Source organism: Protopterus annectens, chromosome 3.part1 (genome assembly GCF_019279795.1).
Source record: "Protopterus annectens isolate FY-2018-M chromosome 3.part1, PAN1.0, whole genome shotgun sequence".
Classification (NCBI taxonomy): domain Eukaryota; kingdom Metazoa; phylum Chordata; order Ceratodontiformes; family Protopteridae; genus Protopterus; species Protopterus annectens.
In genome coordinates this window covers 1468256993-1468282351 of record NC_056732.1, presented here as the reverse complement: position 1 = coordinate 1468282351, position 25359 = coordinate 1468256993, and the positions used below count along the sequence as shown (strand labels likewise).

At 36.5% G+C, this 25359-nt stretch overlaps 1 protein-coding gene across 1 annotated transcript in view; it reads left to right on the top strand.

The window, feature by feature from the left end:
- The window catches only part of LOC122797794 (cubilin-like), a 2156354-nt gene that overhangs the window by 272959 nt on the left and 1858036 nt on the right, over nucleotides 1-25359 (top strand). The window contains 1 exon segment of the mRNA XM_044066315.1: nucleotides 3389-3570. Coding sequence (XP_043922250.1) covers nucleotides 3389-3570 — 182 coding nt within the window.

Below are 25359 nucleotides of genomic sequence, written 5' to 3'. Positions count from 1 at the left end.
TGCCTGCTTGTTTTGTGCACTAATCCCATAATATCTGAGTGCATTTTCCGTGTTTAGCCTTCTTTGCTTCTTGTTTGTGTACTTGTCAACAGTTTCCCTGTTTAGCTTCCCTTGCCTCTTAATTCTTTCATTAAAGCTGTCCATGCCTTCATTTATGCTGTCTGCACATGCTTGCTTACTGGGTTTGCATGCATGCAACAGTTAATGTTTATATTTCTGTGCTCAAGCCTCCCCATACCTGTTTCTGACCCTAACACTTGTGCTGGCCATGAAGAGGTGTTGCTGAACACAAAGACTTGCTTAGCAGCTTGCATATTCAATGAGCACTGCTGCTAATTGCACTAACATGCACAAATCGTGCAGGTCTAGCATGAAGTCTACATGCTTGTTAATGAATGCCTGAGTAAGTATTATTATTACTAATTTTTTTTTTATCACCCCTAGTTTGCTATGCTACCCTTCCTATATAAGAACAGTTTAAAAGTCATTGTCATACAGGGAAGACTGTATATCAATAATAAAATATTGCAATAGGAGTCAGAGGTCTGAAAAAATAGCTGTTGAGATATAACACAAAAATAATGTTCTTTTTTCAGATTTGTTTTATTTTATGGTATATTGCCATATATGTAAGAGACTGAGTCTTTGATTTTAAAATCATTCAGTCTGTACGTTAGTGTCTTGCTTATGGAATAAGTAAGATTGAAGTACCAACCACATCCTTACAAGTTTATGAAGCTGATCTACTGTTTCATTTTCTGCTCCTACACTCTAAAGTGAATAACATTTACTGTTTTTAATCAGCATGTTCACTGCTAAGAGAGGTCTTGTATTACTATAGTAGACATTTTTATTTCTATCTGTTGTAATAAACCTGCAAGTGTTTCTAATCATATATGGAGAAACTCATAGCAGAAGATGCTTCAGTGCAAACAGAATAAGCCTGACATTGAGCTATCATACTCAAGAAAACATCCGCTTTATTTTTTCATAATTTTTTTTTTATTTTACTTCATGGGATATATGCAAATGACCACTTAAGGACATCAAGTGTTTCATATGGCTTCTGATTGTCCATGACTTTTTTACTTAAGTATTTATGGTTACATTCAGGCCAAACAAGCCAAACCCCATTACCTGTGGACATGCATGTTCCAGCTTATTGTCCTTGATGTTCTTAATAGGTCATTTGCATATATCCCATGGGCCTCCATTGCAGGAGGTTTAAGGTATCACACAGTGAAAACTCTAGCTCAATTGAGCTTTTCTGGTAGATTTTTTTAGTAATCAAATATATGTATTTAATATACTTAATGACTGTTGTCCTGCACTGAACCACATTGCACATAAAATTAGTACTAAATAGCTAATATTTAAAATATATAACATTATCTAACTTTCTTGGGTCCCATTGAAAACAACCTATCACTCCCTTGGGAAGCTGGCCTCACCATTTAAGAGTTATTGATACAGGGGAATGAAAGGATACCGGGTGCATTTGAAAGGTGGAAAAGTTAGGACAAATTTACGGAAGTACTTTTTTTATAGTGAAGGTAATGAAGACTTGTAATGACTTTAGAGTGAAAGAAGTTAATGCAAATCTACAGGGACACTTAAGAAATCCTAGGGTAAATAGGAATGATTCTGTGTTTGTGGGGAAAGGAAATAGATGAGGGCTGCTAGCTATGCAGGACTTTACTTCAATATCTGGGTGAACTGTGAGGACCACCGGTCTTCCGTTAGCTTTTTCATTATCTAAATTCTGCCACATCCTTTCCATCTTTTATAAAAATATAGGAAGAGTTGTATCCCATAGCTGTCATTTTTGTATTTACATAAAAGGCACCAACTCATATTACTTTAGTTGCTCCAAAATCTCCACAGATCTGAATCATAAACAAAATGGAGCCTTTGTGTCTGGTGATCTCCAACAATATAACTTGCCTTCCTACAAAGCGTGTTATAATGGTTAGATTTTGACAAAGACACTGCAGGCTGAGAGCACCATTAAAAAGAAGCAGAGACATAAACCTCTAGCATTAATCACATTCATATAAAGTTATATATTAAAAAATAAGTTTTCCTTAAACTTCTTTGCACTGATAGAGATGTAATTATTGGCATCATGAATGCATTTTGATAGCAGCAGACCTTTCATGTTTCAGTTTAATTGTGCATGTTATCAGACTATTCAGAGCTGATAATATCCCATCAGTATTTGGAATACCATCACTATTTTAGCAATAACCCACGCCTGGGTGTGGGTAATGCTGGATTTACCCACGGTTGGTGTGGTTTGGTCACGAGGGTGAAGCCCGAGTGGCCAAACAAAGACAACCATGGGTAAATCCAGCATTACCCACACCCAGAAGTGGGTTATTGCTATTATACAATGACATTATTGAAGAAAAAAAATAATTACTTTTCTTAAATGATGGTATTGTATAATGCCTCCTTGCTGCCCTTCTGCAGCTGTCTGGTATTCTGCGGCAGTTCTGATGTACTGTGCATGTGTATGCTTATGCAGTACATCAGAGCTGTGGGCAAAAGCAATGAAGAAAGCAAGATCTCCGTTGCTTTTTACAAACCGTCTCGCTATGTTAAAGGAGTTTAACATAGCGAGACAGCTTTAAAAAAAGCAATGGAGAATCTCCATTGCTTTTTTAAAAACTGTCTCATTATGTTAAATCCATTTAACATAGTGAGACAGTTTTGAAAAAAGCAATGGAGAACGCAAGGTCTTCGTTGCTTTTTACAAACTGTCTCGCTATGTTAAAGGAGTTTAACATAGCGAGACAGCTTTAAAAAAAGCAACGGAGAATCTACGTTGCTTTTTTAAAGCTGTCTCACTATGTTAAACCCATTTAACATAACGAGACACCTTTAAAAAAAAGCAATGGAGCTAGGAAGATCTCTGTTACTTTTTTTAAAGCTGTCTCGCTATGTTAAACTCGTTTAACATAGTGAAACAGTGTATAAAAAGCAATGGAGATCTTGCGTTCTCTGTTGCTGTAAAAAAAAGAGTTATACTTTTTCCATTACTATAACTCTGATTTACAATGTGCAAGCTGACCAATCAGCTTGCATGTTTTGGAATATTAATGGGAGGGTTGTTGTATAATAGTCCTAGTGTCCAGTCTGTTAACTTTATTTACTCTTCCTTACAATCTTATGGGAGAAAGATACTGAGCATTCCAACATTTTAGAGTGTGATCCTTTAATAGATAACAGACTATCCATCTACAAAATGAACTCTTGTTTAAATTCTGCATATACATTCCAGTATAAAATATTTAGTATTAAATATTCACTGTGAATGATGTATTTAAATCAGATTTTGGTTAAAACAATAAGACTTTAATGCTGGTCATTGTTTACTTTGTCACAGGTTGTGGTGGTTTGTTCACAGCTTCAAGTGGTGAAATCCATTCTCCAAAATACCCTAGTGTCTCTGGGAACAATGTAGACTGCTCTTGGGTTATAACTGTGGACATTTCTCATAGAGTTTTACTGAATTTCACCGACTTCGATATAGAAAATCACCAGTCATGTAACGATAACTATATAGTTGTAAGTATTCAATGTTAGGCATATTTATTATAATTTTTTAACAAAATGCTTTTTTTATAGTTTGTGCTTGTGCAGTGGTCTCTTCTGTTAGTTGTAATCTTACAATATAAAGCCAGACATCAAATTTTATAAGTATAATTCAGCTGTAGCATTTCAAACTGCCTTAAGTTTACTATCCTCTATATCCTAGAGAATGTGCATTTTATTTTCAAAAAAAGACTTCACATACATTTACAATAATTGACAATAATAAATTTCTGTCTGTTTAGAAAATTAGATAGAATTTCTACTTTACGTCACATTAGTTGCTACCAGCATTTTTTTCTAGATCTAACAGTGTTGTCAATTCACACATGTATTTATGTCAGTTCTGAGCACCATGTGAATGTAATATGAATCATGACATGTAGTTGTAAAATTATAATTCATAAGTCAAATTATATTTGGCATTTCAAAATATTGACCTGTCACAGGTAAGTTTTGTAGCACAAGACCACAAAATGAGTACTGATTTTTTTCTAGAAATCTTATCACCCAAGGAAGCATACTAAAAATATTTCTGAATAAGTAATTTAACATAGACAAAAATTATAAAAATCTTATTACAGATAATTGGTGACTCAGGGATAGTAATGATTCTAAATGGGAAAGTGAATAATTCTCTAAACCCTATATGTTCATATGAGAATTCAAAGATATTTTCCAGCATTCTGTAAGACTGGACTTAGTTTTATGAGTATGCAGAATTATTTACAGCATTTTGCATATTTGTATATCATGCTTTTAAATTGCTCCCATGTCATTACTTTTAAATTCACTTTATTTTTATTACATAACTTTATATTCATGAATAGTGCAATAAAACTCTTAAATTTTGTTATAATATTTGGTGGGTGAAATGCTGAATTTCAAAAATGCCAATTAATGCGATTGTCTTGATTACATACATACATCCTTAACTTTTTGATGTTATGTGTTCTGTATCTGATATGTATATGGGTATTTACAAAAATGAGTAAACTATCAACAGTATCTGAGATAAAGATACTACAACTAGCCAGAAAATGTGATGCTTTCTTAGATGGTGTTTAGTATGTATTATGGATTATTGTAAACTAAGTGTAGTTGTAATATTTTTTTGCCAATTCATGCCATTCTCATTATATTGATTATAAATGCTGGCCAAATTTCAGAGTAGCTGTAAATATTCCCATATCTGTATTTTGATAAAGTACAAGAATTTGAAATTACTTTTTTAAGTAATATAAATAATTATGGTCATGTCTGCAGTCATAACTGTATTATGTGATCAAAACATGTACGCCAAGAAATTAACCTCTTGAGCTCTGCTTTTGACATTATTGCCAAGAGTATATCATATTAGGTTACAGTTGAGGATCTGCTCATAATTTTTTGTAGTGCATGAAGATTATCTGTTCCATGTACTACTAGTTAAAAGCATGAAGCAATTTGCTGGCTTTTAAAAGACAGTAAAGCAATTAGTGAGCACCGTCAAACACACAGCAAAATACTTCAGGAAAAGATTTTTAAACAAAGTCTGGGCAGATTGTAAAAATATACTATAAGTAGAAACAAAGCTGTCTTGACTTCTGCCACTGTTGTTTGCTGGCTGGCACTGAAATTTCGTAGTGTGAGACACAATCGTAACAACACTTGGGGGGAGAAGACTTGACAATTGCTAACATCTAAACCAAAATTCATGAACAGCTACACTTCATGCTAATTCCTTGTGCACAATGACCAATGGTGGGCATGCTAATTTTTATTCATTAAATAGGTCTGCACAAGGATAAACACCAGAAGATGCTAATGAAGGCATAAGTGTATGCCCATCTCACTTCCTTTAGCTGTCAATTCCAATACTCTTTGGAATACCTACACAAGGATTCTTAGAAAAAATATTAGTAGATTACTGCAACTATCATTAATTTTTATGTGCAGTAGTCTTTAATACAAGCTTCTAGTGCTTCCAGACCAAAGTAAGTGATGAGCCTGTAAAGAAAATATAAAAATGATTACTGCCATATGCATATATTGGACATGACTAAGATAAAACATGGCTCAACTGCAGAGGAATGTCAGTTGTAACTTATGAGTAATATATGCAACATAAATAGTAATATATTATAAGGAATACAACAATGGCTTTTCACATCACATTGTATTCAGCCTATCTGTCAAGTCAAAACCATTTAAAAATGTCATTAAGTTACATTTAAGATACACTTAAAGATCAATCATGCAAATGAACACAACTAAAAAAAAAAGTTATGTCCATACCATTTACAGGCAGTCATGGAACCTCAGTACCGCATGTGCCTAGACCGACAAAATAGAGATGGATAGCAGGATGATAAGCATTAAAGAGAAGGTGAGACATGAAAGACTGCACTAATACCTATAACTCAAAACACAGTTTTCTAAGATATATTTGATAAATATTTTCAGATATGGGCGGCGCAGTGGTGCAGCGATTAATGCTGTCGCCTCACAGCAAGAGGTTCTCTGGTTCAATTCTTGGCTGGGGTGCCTTCTGTATGGAGTTTGCATGTTCTCCCTGCATTCGCGTGGGTTTCCTCCGGGTACTCCGGTTTCCTCCCACATTCTAAAGACATGCTTCTGGAGCATTTCTCCCCGGGCCTACGCTGAAAACAGGATCTGCGGAACCTAGTCGGACTTTCCCGGTCAACAAATGTTAAATAAATAAAATAAATAAATAAATATTTATATTCTTCCATCCTCTTTCCCTCTCTTTCTCTCTTGCTGTGTGTGTGTGTGTGTGTGTGTGTGTGTGTGTGTGTGTGTGTATGTAAGTATTGTGTATATATATATATATATATATATATACATATATGTATATATATATATATATATATATATATATATATATATACATACATATATGTATATATATATATATATATATATATATATATATATATATATATATACATATATACATATATATATATATATATATATATATATATATATATATATATATATATATATATATATATATATATATATATATATATATACATATATATAATATATATGTATATATAAAATATATAGATAGAGATAGATATCGATATAGATATAGCTATAGATATGAATAGCATACCTAGAGCATAAGCAGTAGACACCTTTTGTTGTCTTTCACCTCTCCATCCATGTCCAGCACAACACTAGAAAATTCAATGAGCTAATGGACTGGCCAGACAGGCATCCATTAAAAATATGTATATCTAATATATTACTGTAAATTCCTACCTTCCCAACTCCCCAGCAATAACAGGCATGAATGTGGACAAAGAACTGTGTTAATCTGGAATTTATAACACCATTACCAATGAATGAATTGTATGAAATGACAATTGTAAAAAGCATTTGCTTTCTGTATTAAGGCATCTGTTAATAATGCCAAGGACATGTGGACATACCAAAACTATTGTATATAATACAAGTCAATGATCCATTTGTAATAGAAACTGTTAAACCCTTCTTACACAAAGGAATTTACAAACTGTAGACAGCACTTAGTTTAGGGAGAAAAATTAAAGACCCCTTATGAAACAGTCATTTCCCCCCACCCTACACCAGCAAACAGAAATGTCAAGGACATAACCCCCTTCTAATGGAGTAACACTTCTTTATGATAGGCATATACAATAGGCCTACCATACTATATTTGCTGAAATGTAACTTTGACATTGCTACTTGTAAAATAAAATGTCTTAAACGTGTTCACATTCTCAGATAAATGTTGTTATAAAGACATGCAACATTAGATGAAGATCTTTCAAATACCACCTGCTATACCTTTTATACTAACACAAATGGGCAAAGTGCAGATATCACTGAATTTACACTGAGAAAATAACATCATAAGTGTGTAACTATTACTTGAAAAGAACCATTATATACATTGAGAATTGTAGTAAAGTTCACCAAAAGTAAGGCAATTCCAGCAGTCAAATAACAGTATCTGAAGTTGGTGAATACAAGCAGCCTTTCCTACTATGACACAAGTTTTTTAACTCCAGAGTATGCTTATATAGTGCAGATTAACCCCTCTGGACATGGTAAACATGTGAAACAGATGCCAGCTCATTATTAGTCATGAATCACTCAATCTGCTCAATGTGCTATGCAGGAAAGCATGGTGTGAGGACCTACATAAGGGTATATACATGCCCTAGAAGTACAGAAGCAAGTATTGGGAAGTGAGACTAATTAATGGCTTGCAAGTATGATTTATAAGCAGTAGAGCACAAATAATTATTTTTTTAACACTCCTGCCACTTTGATGTATACTTACAGAGGATGTGTCAGGGAGAATTGACTTACAAGAAAACTTTGAGTTTACATTGACACTTAGGAGATAATCTTTATACCACCATTATGAATATATGCTTAACAGGTAACTTTGCCTCTGTGCACAAAATGTGTGTAAATTATATGAAGTACATAAAATGTAAACATTTAAACATTAAATGTCTAAATAAATGCATGTCACAATAAATCATATCAAAAATGCATTAAAATAGATTACTTCCACAAAAGAAAGTGAAGAACATACTACTGCATTACATATCTTTTTTTTTACTGTGACATAATTTCTTAGGTTATGTGCTGCAAATATAACATTCTTCCAGATGTCTGTAAAATGACAAAGAACAACAATGAGAAAAATGGTTATTTTTCTTCATAAATGAAAATTGTTACAATGTTAGAGCTTGAGTGCATGTGCTTCTCTTTCTCTGTCTCCTAAATACATATCTATATATTCTCTTTTTTTCACGTTAATGCCATGTTTTCAAAATTTAAATCTAGAGATGGTGATGACTGTGTGAAACTATGGAGCCATAATGTCCACATTTTCATAGTAGAAGACCATAGTTTAGAAATTATCACACAGAGACATTTCTAATCATGTTTTGTTTTTACTTTATGTTTTGTGCAAGGCCTGACATTGTGTGTCAGGGAATACCAGTGGTCACTTGCAGTGTACAACATTTCAATTTCCAAGGCAAAAACTTGAAAGTTTAATTTGGGCTATCATCAATAGCACAAAGGAGAATAGCTCTGGTACACTTCAATCAGCACTCAGCACAGTACTGAGTGAAGAAGATAGACCTTTTATGTAGCTTTATCTGTGGCTAAATCTACTAAATGTATTAAGTTGTGAGTAACAGCAGTGGTAAAGGAGGATTCAAACTGAACTTGCAGATAGTTTTACTGAGGGTGTTAGAATAACAATTGTCTCAGAATTTTTATTAGGGCCTGAACATGAAATACAACTGTCAAGTTGTTCCATGAAATTTTCAGCATAACTCTAAGTAATGAACTCTAAAATAAGTTTAACATATTTTGTGTGAATTGTCTTAAGCATAACACTGGTCATGATTAAAGTGTACTCACAAATGTATACTTAAAATAATTCTTAGTACGGATTAACAAAAGCACTTGTTATGTAGATGCCTCTGTGGCGCATTAAAATAATGCACTGACCAATAAGTAACAGCAACAATAATGTAACGTTTAATTCCAGATTTTGATACTTTGAATGTACTACTCACACTTACACAAATGTTTTTCTTGTTGAAGCCTGAACTATTGTTATAAGTAATAACAGATTGTTATAATCATGACGTCAGAAATTTGACATTTACTAAAGTGTAAGGAAATAAAATCAGTAACACAGTGAAAGTGGAAATACGGATAATTAATCCAGAATATTTATAATATGTCCAAAGTAGTAATCGTGACAGTAATACATTTTCATTAAAAGGTGTACTTGTTTGTATATGCTGTGTATAAAATCAGATTTTGTAATCCCCTTTGTGTCCCTTCCTCAAGAAGTAATTACATGAAGCCTGAAGGCATGATGATGTGTAAGAATAATGCAAGTTATCATGTGGCAAACTCTGGTAAATGATTGAGTGTGTCAGGTTAATGACATACTTGCTGGTTTCATTTCTAGTTATTTATTTTTTTATTTGTATCTGCCTTTGTGAAACAGTTGGCATTGCACATTATTAAATGTCAGTGGTCACTGGCAGTGAGCAACAGTTCAGATATGAAGGCCAAAACTCAAAAGTTTAATTTCAGCTGCCATCAGTAGCACAAAAGAGACTGGTGCCAGTGTAGTTTCGTCAGCACTCTGAGAGTACTGAGTGAAGAAATTACAGCTGTTAGGTAACTTTCTCTGTGGCTCAAGGTGGTAACACAGTCAGTCTGGAAAAAAAGGCAGAGGTAATATCGGGTTCAAGTCCACTTTAGAGATAGCTTTTTCTAGGGAGTCAGAATAAGTATTGCCACAGACTTTTTATTAGGAATTTAACCTGACGTACAACTGACAATTGGAAAAAAATAATTTCCAATACAACTCCGTAATAATTGCTAAATAAGTTGACTATAAACTGTGTGACGTATGTAAAACATAAGAATAATAATAGTTAATTTAAATTTCACTTGCATATGTATAATATTCATAAAAGTTTTTGCTATAAAGAATGATTCAACACAAATATCATTATTGTGTAGGACAGTATGTCAAGTAAAGTATGTTTGGCATCTATCCTAACACATTTCACTCAACTAATTAAAATCAATACATATGGAATTGATTTGTTGTAATAAATACTGGTGTCTACGTATAAATCTAGTAATACAACAAGTGACAGTACAACATATACTACCTTATCATAATTAGATTGCCAGTCAAGTTGAAATTGTTACAACTCAACTTACAAGCTCAAAATATTAGTTATCCAGTGGTACTAACTGTTAATAAAAATAAATTAATAATTTAGCCTTCTTATTAATTATGGGTTCAATTCCCGGTACTTTCAGTCAAAGATTGTAAACTTTATGTCCTGTCAGCCCATTATGTCCCAGCTTATATCACTGTATATTTTCCCATTGCTGATTATTACCAACATCATAGATTGTATGTTATTACATATCAGTGTGTCACAAGACTGTATGTATGCATGTATGTATGAATGATTGTCATTCACCATAATAGACAGTGTGGCAGAGAGGTGACAATATGTCCTTTGTAATGTAATGCAAATGCAATCATCAAAAAGCATTTGAAGATTTCACAATGGAACATCGTTGATACAATGAACATCATATATGGCTAAGTATCACTGCCATATTTTAAGCCTGCAGTATATTTTGAAGCAATCATGCCAAATTTCACTGGCAGGCCTTTTTGTGCTTTCTATCACACAAATGCAGTTGGCAAGTTTATATGTCATTACACTTAGGCTGGTACAAGCAAGAGTGGAATTGTGTACTAGTTCACTGCCATGTTTCTAGGTATCCTTCAGAAAATATGGCAGGTGAAGGTGAGGGTGATGCTTGATTTAGAGCCTATAGATGATGCCAAGAGGAGTCCAGGATCATTGTGGCACTCCTTGTAAAGTGCTACAGCCATAGGTGTTTGCAGCAGGACTATACTGGGTGTCAATACAAGGCCGAGGCTTGTAATGGTGTCGCCAAGTCTGTCACCAGTGTAAGTGGGATTTCACATGCTGGTAAAAAATGTTGTCACCATAATAGTGACACAGAGAGGTACAAGCCACACAGGACCTCCTGAGAATGATGGGAGACAGCATTTAGAACTATGGGCACTCCTGAATTGTGTAAGTATAGTGAGCCATCACCAGCTAATACAGTACTATAGACTGGCTAGACAACATACTTGTTGACTATGCTTCATTTTTTTCTGTTTTCATTTTTGTACAGCTGCTGAAGACAGCTGGATGCAGGGAGGCACATTAGGAATTATTGTCATGCCTCGTACAAACACAGGGTCAGTATGGCTCAGGTATGAATGCAAGCAAGATCAAAATACATCTGAAATTTATTCAGTTTTACCAAATTTCAGGGCATCAGTGCATACAACCTTGAGAGAGAGACACACACACACACACACACACACACACACACACAGCTGAGTAGGCATACCTTACCTATATAGCAGGCATACATGCCTATTCCAGTAACTTTTGATCATTGCATTAGGCAATGTTTAAATCAATGTAACAGTGTGGGGGTTCAGTTCCAAGCAGAAGCAATTAGCTTTTAGCACAGAACAGTATATAAAATCTATTTTCTGCAATCATTAAAAAACATTAAACTTTCCATTTTTGTAAATGAATGTCTTTTACTTGGAATGCATATGTAATATATGCCATAGTCACCTAACTGATTGCCTAATGTGTACAATGACAATGAGAGTGATATATTTTATGACAATGTAGGATTTCACATTGTACATGGATGTGCCAAGGTTTCCCATATGTATATGTAAGTTTGTTTTCTGTCCCGAACCCAATATCTCGCTATATTTTGTGTGGAAACATTCTCACTTCAACACAAATTACCATCAGCATGGAGAGCTAGACTGACCAATGAACATTGAACTGCCATACCTTCACAAGTATTTGTGGAGGTACCACCACAGGCAGCACAGACATCCAGCACATCTGAGTCCCAACCTGTCAACATTCCCTCCACAACTCCTCACTACCTACTCCGTCTGCATCAGGTAATTCTGGCATGGAAGTTGGTGCAGTGGTACCTACTGGGAGTAGTTATAGTGAAGGTGGTGATTTCATCACTGGTCAGGTACAGACAGGGCTGGTGGAGGACATTATGCAGCTGGGCCTCAGTGTCCAATTCAAAAGATTAGAGACAATCCTGCACCAAACTGAGACAGTGATGACACTTCTGATGGTGAGGACTACATTTTTACTCTCCTCATGCTGTACACAGATGTACCTCCAATGTCCCCTAACTTGACCCAGTCTTGGTGTTTCCTACCTTTTGTGTCCATCACCATCCCTGTCTGCCTTAGATGTCCTCTATAGTAGGGCCTGCCACCTAACCTACCCAACTTACCCACCTAACCATCTTATTTCTAACCACATCACCAACAGTCCTCTCATCTGTGTCAGATGACTGAGTTTTCAGAAACTCAAAGTTCATAAGTTTGAGACCATACAATCAAGTTTCTGAAAACTTGAACATCGAAAAATAAATAAATAAATTAATTAATTAAAAAACACCCCCCACACACACACAAAAATCTACCTTTTTTCATTTTTGCAGGGGGCAAGCCCCCCTGCATCCCAACCCTGCAAATTATTGCACTACAGTGAGGAAAAGGATACATTTCCTAATCAGCACTGTACTATAATGTCCATTCAAAAGCTTCAGGTTTAAAAAAAGTCAGTCAGATGATCTCGACCATATGAATTTCAAGTTTCTGAAAACTTTTCAACTGATAGGACCCCAATCCACTCCATCCAAAAAAATAATAAAAATAATTGGCACCTGTCCCACAAAAAACATTTCTCCAGATACATAGCTCTCCACTTCATCTATTTGTCTGCTTGACACTTGATTTGGTCCAATTGGCCATTCAAAATTATTCTGTTGTCACCCACCCTGATGTGACAATCCAAATTCATGAAATTTATATTACAAGTACACATTAACCTTTTGAATAAGTGGGTGGCTATGGTGCGCTACCACCATCACTCTGCATATTCCTTTATTCTTCTCCTGTGTAGTGCCTGTGTTTCTCCCCCACTTTTACCACTGTCTTATTGAACCTTTTTTTTACATGTTTAATCTGGTCAAAAAATAAAATCATGCACAAGGCACATGGTCAGAGGTGGCCCATAAGTAAGTTAAGTTTTTGTCCCCAGCATTTGCACAACACTTAGCATCATGCACCACTGCTGAGTGACAGTAAATTACTTTTTATGTCTGATGGAAAAAATGAAGATTTTAATTTTGGCTGCAATACTGATGTTATCATTGCACAAATGTGTGTGACCCCCCCCCCCCACTACTATAGAAATGTAGGCCGATATCACTACAAGGAGACAAATACTCTTACATGTTTATTACACTTCAGGATGTGATGAACATCTTATGGAATGTTACTGCATTGAAAGGAGGTACTGCCAGCACAGCTAGCTGGAATTTTGTAAATAATTATATATCACTTGTGAATATCAACTTGATTTATACAAGATGCTTGTTTTACAAATGAATTAGAACTGTGGGTCATACAAGATGCTGGTGTTACACATGTATTAGAACTGTATGCCATGTATATATCAAACTGATTTGTACAGACATTTGTGTTAAAAAGGTATTTTGTAAAGTGTTTGGGTTTGAAATGTATCCACAATGTGCCTTACTGGAGAGAACAGAAATGCACATGTACTATTGTCACTGTTTAAGTGTGTATGTTTTAACAGAGAAAACTGGAGGGTTAACCTTAGTCCAGCAAACTTTAGGAAAATATCTGAAATTAAATCACTTTATAGGCTAGGCCATAAAGATGCTATTCCACAGGTTTCAAGGCAGCCAGAGACACAAACTCTGTACTAGGAACCTTTCTGTGTTTTCTTTGGGATAAACTAATTGCAACTCAGGAAGAGTGGAAGTGTTTAATTGTTTTACAACCTCCTGATGCTCAACAGATCTGAGCAAACCCTTGTGTCTGTATTTATACAGGTAGATGCTAAGTCCTGCCAGCTACCAGCAATGGGGGTTTGCATGAGAACTAGAAGTGAAGTGACCAGAACCGATGGCATCCTGCAAGCTATCCCAGCAGTAATATTTTAGATATTATTTTGAGAAGTTTCTTAGAGAGACAGAAGATTCTGTATTCTGTCTTGGACCTGACAACAAGAAGAACCATTCACCACATTATCTACCTTGCTCTAATTAAGTTATTAGGGAATAGTGACTCTCTTAGGTACAGTCAGGAATATAATGAAGCTTAGTTTAGATGTTATTTTTCTGTATTTGTTTGAGACTGTCCTTCAATGTTGTTTTAAATATTTCCTGTTGTTTTAAATTCTGTAATCACTGTGAATATATACTTAGTATTTTCTTGTTCCTTTATGTTTTATAATTAAATATATTTAAACCTTTCATTGTGGCTGATCTTTGTATAAATATTTAAGTTTTGAGAAGTGTTTGCATATTTATTTGGTGACACTGTGTAGGCCACTCCTAATAGCTTTGCTCTTGGTCAAACTACCATTTGTATTAGTATTAATATTACACAGTAAAATTGGACACCTTTTGTTAAGGACCTTAAAGTAGCTGGCGAGGGGTTCTGGTGGCAGTGGTAACTGCCTTATAGTCTGGGCAGAAGTGGGAATAGCTAGTAAATCTATGCCAGCCTTTCCCAAGTGTGTGTGTGTGTGTGTGTGTGTGTGTGTGTGTGTGTGTGTGTGTGTGTGTGTGTGTGTGTGTGTGTGTGTGTGTGTGTTTGTTTGTGTAAAACACATCTACAAGAGTGTGCGTGTTGGCTACTTGGGCAGGGACATGAAGAACTGGTTGGACAGAGACAGTGTTGCAGGAGCTGGCTTGGAACCCTGGCTAAGGATCAACTCTATAGCTGTGCCAGTGGGGAGTCTTATTAGAGATTTGGAGAAAGAAAGAGAAAGCAGCCCTGGACTGACTGTGGTCTCTGTGTGCTCTTAAGGGAAATTGCATTTGATGCAGAGAGCTGCATCTGGACATACAGAATGTATACCTGTTATCCTCCAAGTGAACACTCCCCCCCACAGGTGCCAGTGGTGAGGATTGAGGCTCCTTGATTACTGGTCCAGGGGTGGGTCGTCACAGTTACAGTTGTCATTACTGTGATGAATCCTGATGTCTACATTCTCTCTTGCTTCAATCTTTTTCCACTGTTACTTCAAGTGTACAATTTTAACTATGAATTAGTTTGTGTTAACCAGTTCTTCATGTCCCTGCCCAAGTAGCTGACACGCACACTCTTGTAGATGTGTTTTACACACACAAACACACACCCACCCACTCTTAGTTCCTATGTGGTGCAGTCAGGTCAAGGATTTAAATACAGAAGTATGTCAAACATTATTTAATTTTTTTGTATTAATATTGTGTGTGGAAGTGTTGGCTACATATGTTATCTACCAACCATTATCCTGCTAATGTCTTAACCATGTTTCTGCTTTCCTACCCTTGTTTGTTCCATCCTGGGAACACTTTATTGTACAGAGCATGATAGAATTATTATGATGTCAAACCTCAGATTAACACACCACAATGTGGTCAGAAATGGCCCATAAACAAAAATGTTTTTATGTATCTCTCCTTCTCTTTCTCTCTCTCTCTCTCTCTCTCTCTCTCTCTTTATATATATATATATTTCCTCCCCCTCTGTCTTATTGCTCTTTGTCCTCGGTATTTGCATGATGCCTGGCACTGAGCAGCAATTATAACTGATGGCAAATGGCTGTTCATGTCTTATGAAAAAACTAGTGCGTGCTTGCCTTTAGCCACATTAGTCTGCTGCCCCCAGTGTTACTGTGCTTAGCCTCACTGTGCTACAAAAACACACTTGTAGCAGTATAAGGAGTCAGTTATTATATTTTGAACAGGCTTCACAGCTGAGTCTACACCATTTGGGACACTTCAATTCTCTGTATGTTATGTAGTATGCTGCACACAGCCCCGTTGCTTCATAGTATTTCCACAGTTCCTTCAAATGTGTGCATTTGTTTTAGCTCCTGACATTTGCCTTGCTTTGTGATGTGCTCAGCTAATGATCATGTCGATAGACTGATGATGCAGATTGGCATGTTTTATGTGTTGTGGTGGGAGTTGTTTTGTTTGCGTGCATGTGGAGTTTCTGAGGACTGCATCTGAGAAGCCATTGAGTTTTGAGTAAGTTACATATGAGTACCTGTCTATATGTGGGTCTATATATGTGGTCTTTTGTAGGTGCAGTGAGTGTTGGCATTTTTTTGCATCCATATGTGAGAGGCTTTTTCCAGTGACATTGTGTAACTACATCTCTCATGTACTTTGTTTGCCTGTTTCAGAATTTAGTGGTTGTCAGTATATATGAGGCAGTGGGTTACCCTTACTTAATTGTAGACCACTCCATCGAAACACACTCCATCGACACCGCAAAACATTCACAACACGACGGCTGATGCTACTCACATGGTAAGTAACCATTTGGCCATCCACAAGTAGAAACCTACCATTAAAACAAAAACACACATGTGGGGGGCATACCCCCCCTTACTTAATATTCCAACTCCGAGAATGCACTACCGCGAGGGTACGGGGCAAAGGTCAGGTTCCTGGCCAAACGGTTACTTACCGTGTGAGTGGCATCGGACGTCGGGTTGTTGATGTTTTGCAGCATTGATGGAGTGAGTTTTGATGGAGTGGTCTGTTGATTAAGTCAAGGTAACCCGAGGCAGTTGCTATATTGCCTGAAGATGCCCATGTCCATAGAGCTAGATGCAGAGATAGCAGGAAAGTGCCTATCCATGGTTGCAAGTCCTTAATATATGCCTTACGAGGGAAAAGAATAGGGAGCTCTTTGCAACCAGACAAGAGATGGGTGCTTAACTCATGTAATTTACAGCTAAACTCTCCTGGAATGTTGGCCACCATGCAAACCAGTTGCTCTTTGAGCAGAAATAATTCTGAGTGCTGTAATAATGTAATCTAGAAATAACTAAATGTGGTAATGCTGCTCAGCATGCAAAGAAGTTGTTCTTTGGGTAGGTAGCACTGGACTGTGGAAAATTTTAGAAGTAGTTTTTTATAGGGAAAAGTACAGCTTCTAGTGTTTGCATATATACAGGGCACCACTATCATGTGAGAAAAGCAGTGTCAGGCAAATATGAGGCTTATATACAAGCAGAAAAAAGCATGTTTTAAATTAGGTATACCCACAGGCCAATCAGGTAGGTGCACAAAAAGGTTTCTATCAGGAGTTCCCAACTCAGATAGGTGAAATCAGCCCTCTCCTGCCACAAGAGTGTAGACTATGACCCTCTTAATGTAAAATGACTAGTTTAGAGCCCAAGTGCTAGAGAACCACAAAAAAAGCAGATGCAATGTATATAGAATACTACAATTGCAGAACAGCAGCCCTTATAGCAGTGAAAAATTGTAACTTCAAATTCTAAGCAAGGGGAGGAAAAAGAATAAATAGCACAAAAGTATTTGGGAATGCAATGAAAACAAGCTTTGCAAGTGAAAAATAGTGAAAAATAATACTTAATTTTATTTTTCTTGCCAATAATGGCTTCAGATGCAAGTAAATCTCTCAAACTCTCTGGCATCATCACTAAGTGATGAGCAGATCTGGATAACGGATTTTAAACTAGGCTAGCTGTCATTGTGGCCCATTTTTAGTACTAGCCAGTTTCTCTCAGAGGTGAGAGTTAAACCCTGTACCTTATGTCTATGAGGTAAACTCCTTAAACATTATGCCAGCTCCCAGCTTCAAAGAAACATTGAGCCAAGTGGGACTTGAAGCCCCATTCCCCAGCACCAGAGATTGATGCCACTGGTCCCTTTATGTTTCAAGAGTTATGGTAAGACTTTGCCTGTGGTGTGTTCAGTTAATACACAGTTCTTTAGATTGTGGACTTGCATAGTCAGCTGTTCACATCCAGCAAAGGACAACATAATTATGAGTGCAATGACATGATGCATACAACAATGCCTTCATTTGTTTCTATCCCTTTTAACTTTAGCAAAGGCCTTTCAACACACTGAGGATTTCATGCTAGTCAAATAGGTGTTCTGTGATGCTTGTGGTGAAACCATCCTTAAAAGCAATGTCATGTTTTATGAAGGTGAATATTATCAGCAGATCAGTGACATAGCTGAAGACTGACTATGCTCCCTTGTCTGACAATCTTATAATGAGATACTAAGAGAAAGAATACATATTTAGCTCCCCTTTTGCATTCAAGTTTGGTTTTTGCCAGTGGCACCTAGATGAAAGTTTTATTACATTGCAAGGTACCATACATGAATTGCATGTGTATGCAGATTATAATTAAAATGCTGTACCATTTTTTAAGTGTACCTATAACATTTTCACTACCGGGATTAATTACTTTAATGTGTCCCTGGAAAAAGATTTTGAGAGAAGGATATTTAAGTCTTAATATTATTCATAAACCCACCTTCTCCAATATGTATTTACAGTATAATAGTAATTACCTGCCCCATCAGAAGGAAAGCTTAGCGAATTAGTGTCAGAGGATGACACCTTGAAGCATGAATGGTAGTATCAATGTTTACTTACTGAGGTTAACTCAGAGACATAGTTAATGACATCAAGGAATACCTTCTTAAAGACAGTGATGCTATGCATAAGCCACTGCAGGGGAATGGGCTATCAGGAGATGGACCTTTGTAAAATTCTTCACATAAAAGTAACTTTAATAAAATTATGGTTTTAAAATATAGTCCAGTAGTTTTAATATTAGACAGCTAATAAAACAGAATTTACAAATATTTTCTTGTTATGATGGCATAGGCACAAGGATAGGTAATAAACCTACTTTTGTTTATAAAAGGAGCAGGAACATAACATAGAAATCAGAAGTAGTACAAACATGTACAAATACTACTATTTCAAAAACCTCTAGATGTGATATGTGTTTGCAGTGCCCACCTACTCATGTTGGACCTGAATTAAAACTCAGAAGTTTAGAACATGATTTTAGATTCACACAGAAATGTAATTCTAGCAGTGTAAGCATGGCATATTGAGCCTACTATGACTTATGTCAGTGCGTTTCTGTCGGCAAGATGAAGTGTAACTTATGCAAACTTATCTGTAAACATTGATATGACATAAAAAGCTAATTAGAACAATGCACTGTATAAACATACTACAACATGTAATGAACTTAAAAGGTTGCTATTTGTAGTAGTAGAATAAATTACTACTGAACCCAAATAGGGCCAATGGAAGCTTAAGTCATAATACAGTAAACTTAAATGACTAATTAGGCTTAATGCTGTGGACTATCCAGAAACAAATTATAACATTTCCTTCAGCAACAAATTAAAATTGTGCACTGCATGGTTATGGTTTCATGTTTTATTAACATATACATATTTTACTAATATATTTTATGTTAACTTATGTGTTCAGCATATTTGTTCAGGGGAGTTTAGTACTTTTAATATATTGTTAAATTTTATTGAATGCAACTTGTGATGTAATGTTGGATATATATATATATATATATATATATATATATATATATATATATATATATATATATATTTCTGTCAGTGGTGTTTTATGGAAGTTCTTATGATGTCCTATGAATAAAAGTGGTTAACTACCCATTAAAGAGTTGTACATAATTTCAGCTGTATTACTAACTGTGATTCATTGATGAAAACTTTCAGCAAGCTGTGTACAATTTCTGAGGGCAGCATCATTTCTGTGTGGTTGCTTTTAGTTCTGAGTTTTTACCAAACAGATTTGGTTTCCTGCTCTGTTAAGATTAACAACAATCAAGTTGAACAGGAATTCAGTCAACTTCTGTAGGAGTACAGGCATGGTACCCAAAGTTCCTGTGCATCATGTACATCTACAGGAGTCAACAGATGGGGTTGGGAAACAGAAAGCTGAAATACATTACAAATGTAGAAGCAAATAAGTCTAGCGTGTTAAGAATATTGGCTAAGACTTTATTGTCCACAATAGAGCCTTTTTTAGGCAATAAATAATTGAAGAATTGTGCTGTGGTGCTTGCATTAAGTACTGAGTTATGTAGGCAGTGTACCTTGTTAGGCTGGGGTTCTAATCTCATTACAGTCAACTAGTGCATGTGTGTGTGTGTGTGTGTGTGTGTGTGTGTGTGTGTGTGTGTGTGTGTGTGTGTGTGTGTCTGTCTGTCTAGTCAGAAGAACATAATTGTGTATCCTGCAGTCATCAGTACAATCCCATGAAGTACCAATATTTTGAGTGGGGTGGGGGTTAAGGTGTTTACCTTATAGACACAGGGTACAGGTTTTGCAATTGGCTAGGCTTAAAATTGTCCACATGGGCAGTTAGCTTAGCACTAATCTATGAACCTATGAACCTATGACAAACTTTCTAAAATAATGAAACCAACCCAAGGAAATTATAAAACTTAAGGAGTTACTGTTCAATGCCAGAAGTTTGAACAAGAAGCTCCATTCCTTCAAGCTCTTCTTATCCTGGAGAATGTAGACATCTGTGCAGCTGCTGAGATATGGCTTAAAGATACAAAAAATACCCCATCAGTGCAAAGTTTCGATGCTTTCCACATATTTGGTCCATGGACTAAACAGACAGGGACTAAAAGTGGGTAGTTGCAACCTACATCATTAACAAACATATCTCCAAGCTGGTTAAACAGTAGTTTCTACTCATGCAAGTAACCGTAGAAAAGTCCCATACCATACCCTAGCAAGCTATAGGTTACCCTCTATGTCATACAAAACCCATAACTCATACTCAGACCTACTGAAGGCACTCAACATTCAACCAAACACTGTACTTATGGTGGACTTTATCTACTCTTCTATAGACTGGAAATCCTACATGGCCTTAAATGTGCAGGTCCAGAGATTCCTAGGCTTTCAAACACAAGCACCTTTGACCAGACAGTGAATCGACCCACCAGAGGTTCTAACATATTGGATCTGGTACTCACAAATATTGGAGAACACTGGACTCCACCCAGTGTCATATAGTCCATGGTAAAGTCCAATCACAAACTGTTTACTGCTAAATAAAAATTAATTTGGTAATCTCAGTATACCCTATAACAGTTAGGAAGTATTCCAAACCAAACTACCTTTAATTAAACAATAGAGTTTCAAAATTAATACCCACTCAAACCCAGAGAACAAGTAACCTATGTCAAATTTTTCACAGAAAGTCTGTACAATCATTTCAAGACCTACGTAGTGGCTGCTGTACCTACCAGAAGTAAGGCCAAGACTATCTCAAAAAACACCTTGATGGAATCCTAAATTAAACAGGTTATACATCAAAAGGAAACATCGCTAAAATTAGGAAGTGTAGATCTCGTAAAGAATTAGTCAGAGTACTCATTGGGAGAATAACATCTTGGATCTTGTCCTATCTAATATGGGAGCATCTTGAATCATCCCTTCTCTACTTTCATCATGTGTTATGTCTGACCATAAAGCAGCCTCCTTCAAAATAAAACTGAATTAATAGATCCCTTCCATCCAAGTTGCCCTTAGAAATTTCACTCAGGCAAACTATCTACTTCTAAGTGATAGATTGGCAAGAAATTTCACTCAGGCAAACTATCTACTTCTAAGTGATAGATTGGCAAGCTTCAAATCCCCACAAAACCCAGTTAACTCCACTGAAAAAACAGAAATGTATACCACCACACTATGCCAGCATATAAACAGCTGCATAGATGCAGCTGTATCCCATTGGAATAAGGGCAAGGAAAACCCCAGAAAAAAAGCACATGGTGGCACCATAATATCAATAGGTTTTATACTAAATGGATAATAATTTTGATGAAAAGTACGAAAAAGCATTCCCAGAACATTAGAGCTCCTGTCATTGAAATAAATAAACACAGGAGCATAATAAAATTTACCAAAGCCAGATTTGAGGTAAAATCACTACCCAAGCCAAAGATAATCACGAGGCATTTTTTTCATTATGTTCATGATCTGAAAAGCACAACACAGCAATTTGCTTAGCTAATTGTGAACAATGTTGCCTACACTAAGGCTGAAGATGTATCGAACCTACTAGCTGATAAGTTTAGCCATTTTCTGCCTTCATCTGTCCCTCAAGATATACCCGAAACTGGCTTACCCCCAGCTATCATAGAAGACCAAGTCCTAAAAGTGCTATTAAAAGCTAAAACTACTGCATCAGTGTGTCATGACAATATCCCTGAATGCATCTTAAATAGAATGAAGCATGATATATCCACACCCCTAACAACACTGTACAATCTCAGTCTGAACACAGGTTTTGCACCAAGTGAATGGAGAACAGCTACAGTCATTCCCCTGCATAAGGGAGGACTTTCCACAGACCCAAATTAAAGAGGCAACTGATAGGACTAATTAAGTCCAATAAAGCCAATTTCAAGGTAAAGGTACCCTCCCAGACAAAAGACAACCATAAGGCCTTATTTAGCTATGTCAGAAAACTCAAAGGCGTGCACAGCAGTCTGCCAAATTTGTGGTTAATGAAGCCACATTCACTGAGCTGGGCAATACAGTGAATCTGCTGACAGACGGTTTAATTTCCAGCTTGGGTCTATATTAGTAGACCGAAAGATGACTTATGCAAATGTGTTTTGAGCAACACATAAACATCGAATCGCATTTAAGCTTGGATCTATATTAGTAGACCGAAAGATGACTTACTCAAATGTGTTTTGAGTGACACATAAACATTGAATCGCATTTAAGCGATTTAATGTTTATGTCATAGGGCAAGGAGATGGTTGGCCAACTTCGCAGAGTTGCCCTTTCCTTACATATAGTGCGATCTCAGAGTTGGTATATTTAGTTAGGGGGGTGTGGGTGGCAGAGCCCCCCTATTTATGATGTTGAATTATGTGTTTTGTAGCGAACGGCCATGTAAGTTTTTTCCCTAGGGAAAAATTTGCTTACATGGCCATTCACTCTTCTGCATTTACGTACATTATGTGTCAACCTTTATGTAGTCACACATGCACTTTCAGTGATATAATATAGACCCTTCCAGCTTTACTTCCAGCCATCCCCAGGAAATGTCTTCAAATATAACCCTTCCAGCTATAAACAGGGATCAGGTCCTGGCTGAGCTTACTAAGGCCAAGAACACAGCCTCAGTGGGCCCTGATAATATCCTGGGATGCCTCCTGAATAGCCTAAAATATGACCTATCAGGGTCACTGGAGTCATTATTTAACTATAGTCTCAGAGCAGGCTTTCTTTCACAAGAGTAGAGGGCTGCAATGGTCATCCCTCTCCATAAGGATAGAGTTTCCCAAAACTACAGACCTATTAGTCTGAAAAGTCTTATATATAAAGCTGTGGAATGAATTATTATTGAAATAATAAGAGATGTAGGAAACCTTCAGATATTAGACCCAACTCAGTTTGGTTTTGTTGAAGGAAGGCCTACTAAACCTGGTGGACTTCTTTTAGAAGGTCATCAAGGCAATGGATGATGGTAACATGGTGCATACTGCCTACCTTGACCTGGCTAAGGCACTTGATTCAATACCCTACATGGGCATTGTTAAAAAACATATGAAATTAGGCATAAACCCATCTATAACATGCTAGATAGCTAGTTGGCTCACAGTTAGGACCCAGGAAGTTAAGATTGGTGAGGCCAGCTCCACAAAGATGTGTGTTACCAGAAGAATCCATCAGGGCACCATGCTGGGCCCTCTACTCTTTTATATCTTCTTCTTGGACATCAAAGCCACTGTCAAAGGCCTCTGGCTGACCAAGTTGGCAAATGATTGCAAATTATGAACAGTCATAGAATCCCCAAAGATGCAAACATCTTACAAAAGGGTCTAACACAGACAAATGACTGGTGACAAACTGTGTCTTAAAACTCAATTCCAAGAAATGCATAATAGTACCTTTTGGAAAGCTTGCCACTCCAGCAAACTATATAATTGATAAACTCACCCCTAAGAGTAGACTTAGTAGTCAGGGATTTGGAAACACATGTAGATAGTAATATGGCCTTCTACTAACATGTGTCCAGTGTAGTAGGGAAATCATTTAATGTTGCTCAACTTACAAGTAAAGTCATGACATCTAGGTCATGGATGACAATGTGCCAGTGAATTCAGCCCTCATCCAATCTATCTTTGAGTATACTATGTCCTTCAGTATGTACCCGAACAGATACATGCAGAAAGTGGAATATATGCAAAGATCCCTTACAAAAAGAATGCAAATTGCCTCAAAGCCCTACCTCTGTACCCAGTCTCCTACAGAGTGCTGATAGTTAATCTATGCCTGGCATACAAGGCATCCTTGGATCCCTGTATGACAGATCTTTTGCACATTTGCAAATGAACAGCATCATGCTTGCAACATAAATAGGACATGGTGGAGGGACAGATATGTATATCAGAGAACTCTTCTTCTCTGGAATAGGCTCCCTATCCATGTGGCACAGAGTCCTTCCCTAACCCTATTCAAATGTAACCTGGACCAGTCGATGGGAAATTAGAAATTCACCCCTGGTCTGGCAACCATGTCTCTGATGGACACAGGCAGTCAGTAAATCATGTCTTAACTAACATACACCCCTTATGCAAATGTCTAAGATACAATAAATCATGGAAAACCATTTGGGTTGCACAGTTAGGCTTATAAAGGTCTTAATTGTTGTTAGCTTTGTATATACCTATGAATCTATGAACAGCCCCAGTGGAGAAATCAGTATAAATGGCATGTCTTTAACATTTCACCCAACCAAGATTTTCACTGCATTCCAAGGCAGTCATGAATAACCATGATTATTTATGCCTAAGGAAATTAATTTTTATGCAGTACTCACTTGTTACAAAAGACTAAACAGAATTTGGAAGTGCTTCCTTCACAAAATGTAACAATAATGCTTCTGTTGTGTCAAGATCACACCCTGGGTCTCATAATTTTTTTTCATGTCTGCTCTTAGCCACTTTGGGACCCACCACAATGCCAATGAATGATAACTGTAAAGTGCCTGCTCACTAGACACATCATATAGACTGTAAATATATCAATATCACAAGAAGCATTATGACTAACTTGACATAGATCTCTCAGCCAGTCAGTGGTGACAAAGTGTGGTAATGTTAGTTTCATAATTGTGCTCATGTGGTCTTTAGAGCAAGGTAATGGAAAAAGGATTATTTTATTTCTCTGGCAATG